Genomic DNA, 13,654 nt, shown 5'->3' on the forward strand with positions numbered 1-13,654 from the left:
GGGGCAGTGGGGTGGGTGCTGTGGGGGCTGTGGCAGGGCAGGGGGCGCTATGGTTGGGTGCCGGGGTGGGTGCTATGGGGGGCAGTGGGGTGGGGGCTGTGGCAGGGCAGGAGGCGCTATGGTTGGGTGCCGGGGTGGGTGCCATGGGGGGCAGTGGGGTGGGTGCTGTGGGGGCTGTGGCAGGGCAGGGGGCGCTATGGTTGGGTGCCGGGGTGGGTGCCATGGGGGGCAGTGGAGTGGGGGCTGTGGCAGGGCAGGAGGCGCTAGGGTTGGGTGCCGGGGTGGGTGCCATGGGGGGCAGTGGGGTGGGTGCTGTGGGGGCTGTGGCAGGGCAGGGGGCGCTATGGTTGGGTGCCGGGGTGGGTGCCATGGGGGGCAGTGGAGTGGTTGCTGTGGGGGCTGTGGCAGGGCAGGGGGCGCTAGGGTTGGGTGCCGGGGTGGGTGCCATGGGGGGCAGTGGAGTGGTTGCTGTGGGGGCTGTGGCAGGGCAGGGGGCGCTAGGGTTGGGTGCCGGGGTGGGTGCCATGGGGGGCAGTGGGGTGGGTGCTGTGGGGGCTGTGGCAGGGCAGGGGGCGCTATGGTTGGGTGCCGGGGTGGGTGCCATGGGGGGCAGTGGGGTGGGGGCTGTGGGTGCTGTGGCAGGGCAGGAGGCGCTATGGTTGGGTGCCGGGGTGGGTGCCATGGGGGGCAGTGGAGTGGTTGCTGTGGGGGCTGTGGCAGGGCAGGGGGCGCTATGGTTGGGTGCCGGGGTGGGTGCCATGGGGGGCAGTGGGGTGGGGGCTGTGGGTGCTGTGGCAGGGCAGGGGGCGCTATGGTTGGGTGCCGGGGTGGGTGCCATGGGCGGCAGTGGGGTGGGGGCTGTGGGTGCTGTGGCAGGGCAGGGGGCGCTCTGGTTGGGTGCCGGGGTGGGTGCCATGGGGGGCAGTGGGGTGGGTGCTGTGGGGGCTGTGGCAGGGCAGGGGGCGCTATGGTTGGGTGCCGGGGTGGGTGCCATGGGGGGCAGTGGGGTGGGGGCTGTGGCAGGGCAGGGGGCGCTATGGTTGGGTGCCGGGGTGGGTGCCATGGGGGGCAGTGGGGTGGGTGCTGTGGGGGCTGTGGCAGGGCAGGGGGCGCTATGGTTGGGTGCCGGGGTGGGTGCCATGGGGGGCAGTGGGGTGGGGGCTGTGGCAGGGCAGGGGGCGCTATGGTTGGGTGCCGGGGTGGGTGCCATGGGGGGCAGTGGGGTGGGGGCTGTGGCAGGGCAGGGGGCGCTATGGTTGGGTGCCGGGGTGGGTGCCATGGGGGGCGGTGGGGTGGGGGCTGTGGCAGGGCAGGAGGCGCTATGGTTGGGTGCCGGGGTGGGTGCCATGGGGGGCAGTGGGGTGGGGGCTGTGGCAGGGCAGGGGGCGCTATGGTTGGGTGCCGGGGTGGGTGCCATGGGGGGCGGTGGGGTGGGGGCTGTGGGTGCTGTGGCAGGGCAGGAGGCGCTATGGTTGGGTGCCGGGGTGGGTGCCATGGGGGGCGGTGGGGTGGGGGCTGTGGGTGCTGTGGCAGGGCAGGGGGCGCTATGGTTGGGTGCCGGGGTGGGTGCCATGGGGGGCGGTGGGGTGGGTGCTGTGGGTGCTGTGGCAGGGCAGGGGGCGCTATGGTTGGGTGCCGGGGTGGGTGCCATGGGGGGCGGTGGGGTGGGTGCTGTGGGTGCTGTGGCAGGGCAGGAGGCGCTATGGTTGGGTGCCGGGGTGGGTGCCATGGGGGGCAGTAGGGTGGGTGCTGTGGGGGGCGGTGGGGTGGGTGCTGTGGGGGCTGTGGCAGGGCAGGGGGCGCTATGGCTGGGTGGGGGCACTGGGGCCACGTGGGGGTGCCGTGGGGGGCAGTGGGGCGGTTACCCTGGGGGCAGTAGGACAGGTGCCGTGGGGGGCGGGGCACCTCCGCCCCATTGCTCCGGCTGGGGGTGCAGCCTCCCGCCCCGCCCACAGCTCCGCACGCGCTGCCCGCCGCGGTCCCACGCATCGGCCCCGAGGGCTCGGGCCGCTCCGCTCCGCTCCGCTCCGCGCGGGGTGTTCCGCCCTCCGGGATGTCCCGGCGGCGCCGGCTCCACTCCGAACGCCCGGGCTCCGGGACTTGCGGCGGCGGAGCATGCGCAGTGCGCGGGGCGCGCGGGCCGGCAGGGCGGCTGAGGCCTGCACAAGCGTGGAGCCCCCGCGGCGCGAGCCGGGCCTGGCGGTGAGTCCGGTCCGCTCCGGTCCGGTCCGCTCCCCTCCCCTCCCCCGGTCCGGTCCCGTCCCCTTCGCCCCGCTCCCCGTGACACCCCCCCCCGTCCGGTCCCCTCCCCGTGACCCCCACCCCCGTTCGCTCCCGACCCCTTCGTCCCCCTCCCCGTGACCCCCCCCCGTCCGGTCCCCTCCCCATGACCCCCCCCCGTCCGGTCCGGTCCGGTCCGGTCCCCTCCACCCCCCTCCCCTGGTCCGCTCCCCCCGCCCGAGGGTTTCTTCCTGCTCTTGCGCCGGGAGGAGGTTGGCGGCGGGCGGGGCCGGGCCGGGCCGGGCGCTGCACCCGGTGTCAGGGTGTGAGGCTGCGGTGGGCGCTAAGGAGGCTTTAGTGCCTGCGGGGCGGCAGAAGCGGCGGGCGGGCGGGCGCTGGCTGGGGGCGCCGTGGGGCCGGGTGCAGTCGCTGTGCCGAGGTGTGACTGGCGGGGGAGAGGCCGCTCCGCCTGGGCCCTGCCTTGCGCTCCGTGCTGGGGTACGGCAAGGGCCGTGCCCCTGCTGCTGCTCATGGCCCCTCCCGCGCTGTCGCAGGGCAAGGGAGCCAGGATGAGGAGCCATAAGAGGCACCTGTACTGGCGCTAGGACCTGGGACGCCCCGGAAGACATGTCGTACCGGAGCAGCGAGCGGGACTTCCAGACTTCAGCCAGGAGGATGGGAACCTCGTTGCTCTTCCAGCTGTCGGTCCACGAGAGAGAGCTGGACCTGGTGTTCCTGGACCACAGCTACGCCAAGCCATGGAGCGCCCACCCTGACGCCAGCAGCGCCCGGCCCACGCGGCTGCTCTTTGTCACCCCCCGAAGGCACCAAGACAGCAGCATGTGAGCAAAGCCGTTTCTGGTTCTTCTGAGTTCGTTTGGTTTTGATTCACGTGTATTTTGGAGCTTCCTTTCCTGTGCGCTGATGGCTCCGTTGTTGCTTTCTGTGTCTGCTTTCAAGTGCTTTTAAGTGCATTAGGTGGTGCGTTAAAACCCCGACCTAAGAACATCAGCCTGGCCATACTGCGTCAAACCAGTTCAGTAAAGGGAAACACACAAACAAAAACTCCTAAAAGCATTGAAATAGAAATGAATTCAGTTCAAAGTTATTCCTATATTGTGAAGCCCAGAAAGACCATCTTGTCTGACCTTCTGTGTAAGACAGGACAGAGAATGTCTCCAAAGTAATTTGTAGGGAAACATCCCATCTTGATTTGAAAACGGTAGGTGGAGGAGAATGTTCCATGGTCAATTACTCTCGTTATTTGAAAGAAAAATTGTGGTTTGTTTCCACTTGAAAATTACTTTGCTTCTGCTTCTATCCATTGGATTGTGTTGGACCTTTCAGTGGTTTTCAGCCTTTTTTCATTTGCAGATCTGTAGAATATTTCAAAGGGAGGTGCTGACCCATTTGGAAATCCTTGTCATTGTCTGCAGGCTCCCAGGGGTCTGTGGACTACAGGTTGAAAAACACTCTTCAGTGGTAACAGCCTTTTGTAGACCACTTTGAATTATTCTCCACCCCTCTGGGGTCTCCAGATCACAGGTTGAAAACAAGTGTGCTACCCTGATGAGCTCATTATCAAATTGTAGGTACTTACAGCCTGTGAGCAAGTCACCTTTTAATCTTGTCTTTGTTAAAGAAAATAGAAGAGCTCCGTGAATCTCTCACTACAAGGCAGTATTTCTCATCCTTTAATCATTCTTGTGGTTCTTTTCTGAACCTCTCCATTTCATCCACACCCATTTTGAATTGCGGGTAGCAGAACTGCACAAAGTTCAGGTGGAACCTCTGGAATCCAGCTTTCTCTTGTCAAGCAGCATCCAGAATCCGGCGTGATTTCAGATTTCCACACGATGTGGCCACGATTCCTGTGGTCCCATAAAGTTTGTTTCCAGTCCCCAGTCCCAGCTCTCACTATTCTGTGCTATTACCCCTAAACGTATTCTAAATGTATTTTAAGCAGTGAAAGTGTTGATAATGTGCTAGACAGTATTGTCCTGTAGCCCAGCAAATTCTGGCCTCCAGCTCTGGTTAGGTCCCAAGGGTGCTGGACGAGAGATGTTCAACCTGTCTTCCAGCATTGGTTGCTTCAGTGCCAAATACAGAAGTACCATTACTACTTTGCTCCTTTACCGGATATTGAAATTCACTCAAATTTAAAAAAAAAGTTTCCAATTTCAATTCGTACACGTTTTCACAATTTTGATGTTTTACTTATATTCAGGATGGGAATATTTTTCAAAATCTGAAAAATTCTCCTGGGTCCTGACAATTGTTTCGCGCCTAGTTTCAGTGCTAACGTCATACCTTTGAGTTTTGTCTAAACAAGACCTGACGTGCTCGTGAAGTCCAGTTAAAGCCTAGAAATCTGCTTAGTAAGTGCTAAAGTACGGTGGCTTTGTCCTGAGTCCAGTTTTAGGCGCTGTTAATTATTTTGAGTGGGATAGCTTCAGCTAACCACATCTTTCTCTAGCCTAGTCTAAACCAAACCTTTACGGCGGTGCTGGGCATGAGCGAATAAGTTTACACACTGCAGAACGTCACCATGGCTGAACTTGATTGCACGGCTTGGGCGCTGGCTAAATGCTCTCCGCCATTTAGAAGTCAGGGTATGAAGCAGGTGATGCCTTCAGATGGTGGTGACGTGGTGGGTCCTTGCCTGTTTTCAGCGTTGTGTGCTCACATGATTGTTGAGGACCATAGGGTAAAATTTCCAAGTACAGCCCAGGCCTCAGCGTGCACTTTCATAGAATCATAGACTCCTAAGGAGGGAAGGGACCTCAGGAGGTCATCTAGTCCAGCCTCCTGCCCAAAGCAGGATCAACCCCAACTAAGTCATCCCAGCCAGGACCTTGTCCAGCCAGGACTTAACCTCCAGGGATGGAGATTCCACCACCTCTCTTGGTAACGCATTCCAGTGCTTCACCACCCTTTCAGAAGGTAGGGGGTTTGCTAATTCTCAGAAGGTGAACCGTGGCCACTGGGAGCTGTGAGGGGCCATAACTGCGGACGCTGAAATTGTCTCTCAGCCTGCCAGTGGCTCACCCTGGTGGGCTGTGTGTGGCCCACAGGTTGCTAACCATTGAGCGACTGTTAACCTTTTGATTTATAAACAGTGCAGAGGGGAGAGAGAGAGCGCAAAGAAGTTGTTTTCTGTGAAGGCCAAACATTTAATTGGCTCCAAAAAAGAATCAGATTCATTTGCGAAGGGCGAGTCCATTGATGACCATTAGCCAAGATGGTCAGAGATCCAACCACATGCTCTGGTTGCCCCTAAATTTCTGACTGCCAGTAACCGGGAGTGGACGATGGGGATGAACCCTTCGATTAATTACCCTGTTCCCTTTGTTCACTCTGAGACATCTGGCGCTGGCAACCAAGGGAAAACAGGCTATTGGGGTGGGTGGACCTTTGGTCTGATCAGGCACAGCTGTATTTGTGTTCCTGAACTGTACATGAACCATTTTACCACACTACTACCACTCTGGGCCGTTGAAGGCTCCCGAGTGACTATGAAATCCGCCTGGACTCCTGCACATATGGCATTCCACAAAGTGGATCCTCACCCAGATGCACAGGATCTGTGCCTGCAACTGCAGCGCGTTGTGGGACATGGTAAAAACCTGGCTCAGCGGCGCTACAAGCTGCAAGTAGCCTTGTTGTTAGCTGGCATTTCATCATCTCCTGCAGACGGGCCCCGAGACTGAGGTGGGTTACAAATGGCATGAAAAAATAGTGCAATTCTGTCTTCTGCTTCGGTGCGTTTCAGCCATGCTCAGGTACTGATTTGGGAACTGGGGGGCTGGAGGAAGAAGTCAGCTCCAAGGAGCCTTGTGCCTTCAGACAAACGGGCAACCGGGGTGCTGTCTCCCCTGCATCTTGCCTCGGCACCACAGGGCAGCGTGTGTGCCCTGCATGGGTGTTGAGAACCCTGCCGTTGCAAAGCTATTGTGCTAGGGCCGGGCCCGGATCTCTGACATCCCAGCTCTCCTTCCAGGGAGGTCGATATCCCCCTCGATGTGGAAACAGTCACGCCCACGCCTGTCCCACTCTACGACAACCAGAAAGCCCGCAGCGTGATGAACGAGTGTGAGCGCCACGTGATCTTTGCCCGCACGGACGCTGACGCCCCTCCTCCGCCCGATGACTGGGAGGAGCACATGAGCAGGTAAGGCCACCAGAACGCTGTTGGGTGTTTCCGTGCAGCTGCTCTCGCTGGGAGGCTCTTTCGTTAACCGGGAAGCGGAACAAAATGAGCAACTGGAGAGCAGCAATACGTACAGGCCACAGCCGAAGCCTGGGGCCTCTTGTGGGCTGTGTCACGCTGGCTTTTCAGAGGCGCCTGCACAGAGGTCCCAGACACAAGTCTGCCTGGGGGCAGTCACACGGAGATGCTACTCAGGTGAGAGTAGGACTCCCAGGAGGGTGCACTGTGGACACAGGTAGGATGAGAGAGTTCCCATCCCAGTGCAAAAGGGGGAGGGGAAGCAGGGGAAATTACTTGCTCTGTTTCCCACAGCCTGGACCTGGGCTCCCCTCCATGACATCTGGCTGGTGGTGGGCTGGAGGGTTTGGAGCGTCAAGCCCCACGGTCTGGATAATGCAGTCTGAGGTGTGGGTCCAGGCCACGGGCTCTTCCAGGGGCTGGAGGGGCAGGAAACGGTTTTGGGCCCTGCTGCCTGCTGTTCTCCCAGCTGGGGGAAGGGGATGGGGATCAGCAGTGGTCTCAGCAGATCACCAACTCCCCACCCACCCCTGCATGCTCCCTCCCACCCAGTGAGGTGGGTTTGTTCGGTTTTTGCTTCTCACTTCTGTGGCCCCACAGAGGCAGATCTAAGAAGAGAACCCAGGTCTCCTGGCCCTCGTCTGTGCCCTGTCTACTGACCCTGCCATCTCTGGGTTCTGTGCTTGCCTGAGAGAATTAATGTTTGTAGAGTGCGGTGAAATCCTGATGCTAAAAGAGCTGTAAACGAACAAAGTCTTCCTCATTTGCAGAAATGAATCAGAGAATCCCAGGGTTGGAAGGGCCCTCAGGAGGTCACCTAGTCCAGCCCCCTGCCTAAAGCAGGATCAACCCCAACTAAGTCATCCCAGCCTGGACCATGTGAAACTGGGACTTAAAAACCTCTAGGGATGGAGATTCCACCACCTCTCTCAGTAACACATCCCAGTGCTTCACTACCCGCCTGGGGAAAAGAGCTTTTCCTAATGTCCAGCGTACACCTCCCCCTCTGTAACTTCAAACCATTGCTCCTTGTTCTGCCGTCTGTCACCACCAAGAACGGCCTCTCTCCATCCTCTTTAGAGCTCCCCTTCAGGAAGTTGAAGGCTGCTGTCTAATTGCCCCTCACTCTTCTCTTCTGCAAACTACACAAGCCCAAATCCTTCAACCTCTCCTCTTAGGTCTTGTGCTCCAGCTCCCTCATCATTTTTGTTGCCCTCTGCTGACCCCACTCCAATGCGTCCACATCCTTTCTGTACTGGGGGACCTAGAACTGGACACAATATTCCAGATGAGGCCCCACCAGTGCTGAGTAGGGGGAATAATAACTTCTCTAGATCTGCTGCAATTGCGTCTCTTAGTGCACCCCAACATTAAGCTGGCTTCCATTCTCACGAATGTTGTCTTGTGTGAGACATAAGCATAGGCTGCGATTAAAGAATTTATTCATAATGTGTGTTGGATAGCAGGCCTTTTCTTCTGCTTTGGGGTCCTGTACGCACGGTGATTGGCACTGAGTGTTTTTGAAGAACGAGGGCCTTGGTTTGCTTTTCTGGTCTTTTACTATTCCCTGGAGGTGGCTTTTCACACCCTTCTGCACGTCGGTTATTCTTTTACATTCTTATGTTCAGGTTTCTAGAAGTATATTTCCCAGAATTTCCAGTGATTTGAGACTTTAGTTCCCTTTATGGCTGTTGGTTAACTGCACTTAACTCATTTGATTAACTCCAAAAATTGAATTGCTATTCATTGCAGTGCCAAACAATAGACTAGCAACTGAAATTGGGTAAGTATTTTGATGTGTTTCTGCATTTTTCATTGCAGTACAGAGTCTGAAGTGCATGGTATGCACTTTATTTTTATTGCAAATATTTGGTGTGTTAAAATGAGAATCGGTATAATATGTTTCAGTTTACCTCGTACAGGTTCAGTAGTGCATACTGTCAGATTGCTATATTATTGCCTCAAACACACAGCAGTTGTTGAACTTTAGCGTCTACAAGTCCATTCAGTCCTACTGCTTGTTCAGCCACTTACTAAGAGAGATGCTGCCTGCTTCTTCTTTCCAGTGTTACCTGGAAGTGAGACCAGGCATTCGCAAGACCCTTTTGTAGTCGGTAATGGAAGGAATTTGTGTGCCCTGATGCATTTTCCATGCATGCAGTGTTAACGAAATTTGTGATGTAACTTCTTGGGGGAGAATTGTCTCCTGCTCTCTCTTTTACCTGCATTCTGCCCATATATATCCAGCAGTAGCTGTCTCAGATGATGACCCAGCTAGGGATGTTTAGGGTTAACCAGTTATGTGGTAAGCTCGTGCTGAATGGATGATGACTTACTGGTTCCCATTAACTGGTAGAGGTTGCTTCAGCCCCACCTCCACCTGGCTCAGGCAGGAGGTTGCTTCAGCTCTGCAGGGCCTGCCACATGTAGGGGTTCTCCAGCTTGGATGGAGCAGCCCCTTCCTGCAGTGGTCTGGAGAAGGGGGAAGGGGGCGCTGCAGCCCAGCCAGGCTGCCAGAGAGAGGGACTGCTTCAGCCGAGCTGAAGCATACCTGACTGCAGCATGGCAGGGACCGGGGCTGCTCCGGTCTGGCTGGCGTGTCCCTGCCCTGCTGCCCCTGCACCCTTTTAATTGGTTAATTGGTAGGTTTACCTACTGTTTAACCAGTTAACCAGGATTTTCCATCTCTAGGCCCAGCACGTGTTGTTTGTTTTCAGAACACTTTCCTTGCAGAGTTAGCCAAACACGAAGTGGGTACCAAAGTGAGATTTCTAAAGCTGGCAATAGCGCTTGGCCCAGGGTTTAGGAGTCTAAACTGCCTTCCAGAATCGGCAGAGCAAAGTGTGGAGGACGTGTTCAGAAGTCTTAAGAGAGCAACACTGACATGGAAACTACAGAGCCTGAACCACCAGAAAAAGAAGTTATTTATTCTGCATGCAGGACTGGGAGCCAGTAACTTCTGGGTGCTAACAGCTGTTAGATCAGATGCACAGTCTTACTTACCTGAACCCTTATTGCTGTATCGTTAAGAGTTGGGAGCTAAGCCCTTGAATGTTCTGTCTAAACTAACCTCTTGGATTTCCTTTTCAGGTCGGGTTGGACAGTGGCCCAGAACAAGCTATTTAATAAGATCCTTAAAGCCTTGCAGTCTGACAGACTGGCCCGCTTGGCCAATGAAGGGGTAAGCTCTTTCTTCCCTCATCTCCTCTGCTAGCTGCAGCAGCTGCATTTCCCCTGTTTGCACTCCAGCCTTTCCGGCAGCAGCAGCTAAAACACACAGGACAGCCGGGATCCTTGGCTTTTGTAACCTCCACCATGAGCAGGCTCATGGCTTTGATACGGACCAAAAGGTGGTCTTCGGTGAGAGAAGGATCGGCCCTTGGCCCATGCTCACTGACCAGGGGAACAGAGGCTGTTTTGCACCGGTGGTTTCTATATGGGCCTGGCACCCTCACTTCCCTTATGCCCGCGTGCTCTGCTTCTCTTGCTTTTAGGCTTGCAGTGAGCCAGTGCTGAGGAGGATAGCTGTGGACAAATGCGCCCGGCGGGTCCGCCAAGCTCTGGCTAGCGTGAACTGGGACACCAAGCTGATCCAGTGGCTGCACGCCACCCTGGTGGAGACGCTCAGTTTACCCATGTTGGCTGCTTACCTGGATGCTTTGCAGACGCTTAAGGGAAAGGTGAGAAACAGGGAGTTCTGGAGTGTCCTTTGTTTTCACTTGCTGCCACTTTTTCATCCAGCGGTTTATTCAGGGGCAGCTGATGGGACACTGAGCTCCTTTCTGGGCGACTGGGGTTTCCCCCAGTTCTCCATTCCTTTCACACTTCACCAGCTGGGGGAGTCTTAGTGATCGGCTGAACGAGAAGTAGGACTGAGTGGACTTATAGGTGCTCGTGTTTTACGTTGGTTGTTTGTGGGCGGAGTTACATCAAAACCATTCTACGTGAGGAAGCTGCACTTTCACAGTAGTGCTAGAGGTGACCCGAAAACTGCAATGGTTTATCTTTCTTACAGTCCACATAGTTTTAATCAAAAATAATATTAAGTGAGTGCTTTGCATTCTGTGTTGTAATTGAAAGTGGTATATTTGAAAATGTAGACCACCACCCAAAACGTTTAAATTAACATTCTCTTCCAGTGTGATTAAAATGGAGGTTAATCATGAGTGTTTATCTAATTAGTTTTGTATTAATTGCTTAAATTAACTGATTAATTGACGGAGAGGCAGCAAAGTAGAGGGAACCTGTTCCTTTGGACGGCCGGGGCTGCGGAGGAGGTGGGTGCCATCTTTGTGGGATGAGGTGATGGAAAAGGAGCTAAAGGAGGGCGTAAGGCTGGTTGAGTGGAGGAAGCAAAGGGAGCAGGGATTTGCCCAGAGTCTGCTCAGGAGGCTGGCGAAGTGCGTGCAGGGTTTTCACAACAAGACCAACATTTATTTAACTGCAGTGAAGGGTCTGTTTGGAGGTGAAGGTTGCACGCTGAGACTCAGATACAGTCTCTCCCTCCTGGGGGACTGATGCTTCTCGGTGCTCGTAAGGTGTCTGAGGAATGAGCCCCGGCTACCAATAGGAATTGGGATTGCTCGGGGCACGGTTGTGTTGTCCTGAACTGGTGTCCTGAGGAAGGAGGATCGACAGGCTTCTCACTGCAGAGTTCTAAAGGTCTCATTTCCTCCACCTGAATTCTGGTGCTGGCTCATTAAGTTCCTTCATGCGCAAAAATGCAAACTCTGTAGTCTCAGTCATGCTCTGCAAGCAAATATTTCCCAGAGGGCAATTTGGCTGGACCTGGGCCTGACAATCGCCCCTCCTGAACTGTGGTTTGTGCACTCCCAGCTGTGCTGGTCTGGTTCTCCTTAACAGCAGTGCAGAACCCAAGCACTTGGCTTGTACCCGCTGTGTGGGGTAAAGAGTGTGCCTGGTGTACTCCCTCTACTGGGAAGAAGCTACCTGAATTTTCCATGCTGTGGTGTAGATGGCGACGTGCCCAGTGAAATCAGTTCTGAAGGGGAAGAGGGTGGATGTGATATACCTGGACTTTAGCAAAGCTTTTGACACAGTCCCTCTCACGGTATTCTTGCCAGCAAGTTGAAGTGTGGTTTGGGTAAATGGACTGTAAGATGGATAGAAAGCTGGTTAGATCGTCAGGTTCGATGGGTTGTGATCAATAGCTCGATGTCTGGCTAGCAATTGGTATCAAGTGGCGTCCCCCGTGGGTTGGTCCTGGGGCTGGTTTTGTTCAACACCTTCGTTAATGACCTGGGCGAGGGGATGGATTGCACCCTCAGCAAGTTCGCGGATGACAGTGCGCTGGAGGGTAGGAATAGGGTCCATCGTGACTAGACAATTCGGAAGAATTGGCCAAGAGAAATCTGATGAGGTTAAACAAGGACAAGGGCAGAGTCCTGCGTTTAGGGACATAAGAATCCCAAATATTGCTGCAGGTTGGAGACTGACTGTCTAAGAAGCTGTTCTGCTGAGAAGGACCTGGGTGTGACAGTGGATGAGAAGCTGGACGTGAATTAACAATGTGCCCTTGTAGCCAAGGAGGCTAACGCCATATTAGGCTGCATTAGTAGGATCGTTGCCAGCACATCTAGGGAAGTGATTTTTCCCCTTTATTCAACACTGGTGAGGCCACCACTGGAATATTGTGTCCAGCTCTGGGCACCACCCCCCCATTCCAGAAGAGATGTGGGCGCATTGGAGAGAGTCCAGCGAAGGGCAACAAAAATGATTTGGGGGCTTGAGCACACGAGCTATGGGGAGAGGCTGAGGGATTTGGGCTTATTTAGTCTACAGAAGAGAAGAGTGAGGGGGGATTTGGTAGCAGCCTTCAACTTCCTGAAGGGAGATAACAAAGAAGATGGAGAGAGGTTGTTTTCAGTCGAGAAAGATGGCAGAACAAGGAGCAAAGGTCTCAAGTTGCAGTGAGGGAGGTGCAGGTTGGATATGAGGAAGAACTAATTCCCCAGGAGGGTGGTGAAGCACTGGAAGGCATTACCTAGAGAGGTGGTGGAACCTCCATCCCTGGAGGTTTTGGAGACCTGTCTTGCCAAAGCCCTGCCTGGGGCGATTTAGTGGGGTTGATCCTGCTTTGAGCAGGGGGCTGGACTTGCCGACATCCTGAGGTCCCTTCCGGCCCCGGGAGTCTGTGATCCCTTAGGGTATCAGAGGTGTCGTTCGTAAGTTTCTTCAGCCGTGATTTGGCCTTTGCTTTCAGATCCCCACCCTGATCGACAGGATGCTGCTTTCCTCCACCACAAAGACAGGCGCAGCTGGGGCCGAGGCGCTCTCCCTCCTCCTGAAGAGACCATGGGACCCAGCTGTGGGTGTCTTGTCACATAATAAACCTGTGAGTACAGTCCTAGGCTTGCAGGGCACTGGGGGCTCAGCTCAGTGTCTGATTGGGGCTCAATTCTGTGTGCTTTGTCCAGGCCCCTCTCTCTGCTTCTGTGTCCTGGCCTCTCCTATGCTCAGCATCATGTCATCTGTCGTGGTGCTCCTCGCCCCAGTACTTCCTGTCTTCAAAGTGCCCTCTTCCTTCTCCTTCGGACCTGGTGCTTTCCAGAATCCACACTGCCTGTTCTGTCTCTGCAGCCTTCCGTGGCGGGTGGGTCATGTAACTCGCCTTGTGAGCGGGGACGGTCTCGCTCAATGGACGAGAATATTCTCCTGGGACGCTGCATCTCCCTAGTATCCCAAGAAGGCCTTTTCCAGTGACGCCTCCCAGCTCGTAGGATGAGCAGGGCAGGGTCTCTAGCATGCTGTTCAGTCTGTGCCCCGGGGATGCTGTTTAGCTGTGTTCTGGGAGGCCTGGGTTTGGCTTCTCCTTTGTCATTCATCTGCAGCTCTGCGAAATTGCTTACTTAGTAAGTGTGGCTCTGAGAACTTCAGGGGTGCTCTGAAGTACGGCTGGCCTTGTCACGTTCCCGTGCTCGAGTGCGTGTTTGGGCTTCATGGCGGCTCTGCTTTTAATGATGTTTAAATGATCTACACTCTTGAATGCCGCCTTTCGCTTGCTCAGCCTGACCAACTCCCTGTCCTGGTGCGGAGGGCCGAGTCTTGTGCTCAGAGCAACTGTGGGGAGAGTGAGACATTCGCTGGGGCTTTTCCGAGCTTGGGCTTGTCAAGGAGGCTAGGGAGCAGGCAGGTGTGAGGGAAAGGAAGCGGCTTGCCTTATCTTTCTATTGCGGTGAATTTTGC

General features: G+C 55.5%; 1 protein-coding gene across 6 annotated transcripts in view; it reads left to right on the forward strand.

The window, feature by feature from the left end:
- Positions 1–2,117: 2,117 nt before the first annotated feature.
- Positions 2,118–13,654, forward strand: part of KANSL3 (KAT8 regulatory NSL complex subunit 3) — a 67,182-nt gene continuing 55,645 nt past the window's right edge. For 5 of the 6 annotated variants that reach the window (XM_074981962.1, XM_074981964.1, XM_074981965.1 and 2 more), the window contains exons 1-6: positions 2,118–2,202; positions 2,775–3,062; positions 6,221–6,391; positions 9,539–9,629; positions 9,943–10,128; positions 12,672–12,803. In XM_074981962.1, coding sequence (XP_074838063.1) covers positions 2,848–3,062; positions 6,221–6,391; positions 9,539–9,629; positions 9,943–10,128; positions 12,672–12,803 — 795 coding nt within the window. In that variant the 5' untranslated portion in view covers positions 2,118–2,202; positions 2,775–2,847. The remainder of the gene's footprint in view (positions 2,203–2,774; positions 3,063–6,220; positions 6,392–9,538; positions 9,630–9,942; positions 10,129–12,671; positions 12,804–13,654) is intronic. The other variant, XM_074981963.1, reaches the window with a different exon arrangement.

The sequence above is a fragment of the Carettochelys insculpta genome, chromosome 31 (genome assembly GCF_033958435.1).
Source record: "Carettochelys insculpta isolate YL-2023 chromosome 31, ASM3395843v1, whole genome shotgun sequence".
NCBI lineage: Eukaryota > Metazoa > Chordata > Testudines > Carettochelyidae > Carettochelys > Carettochelys insculpta.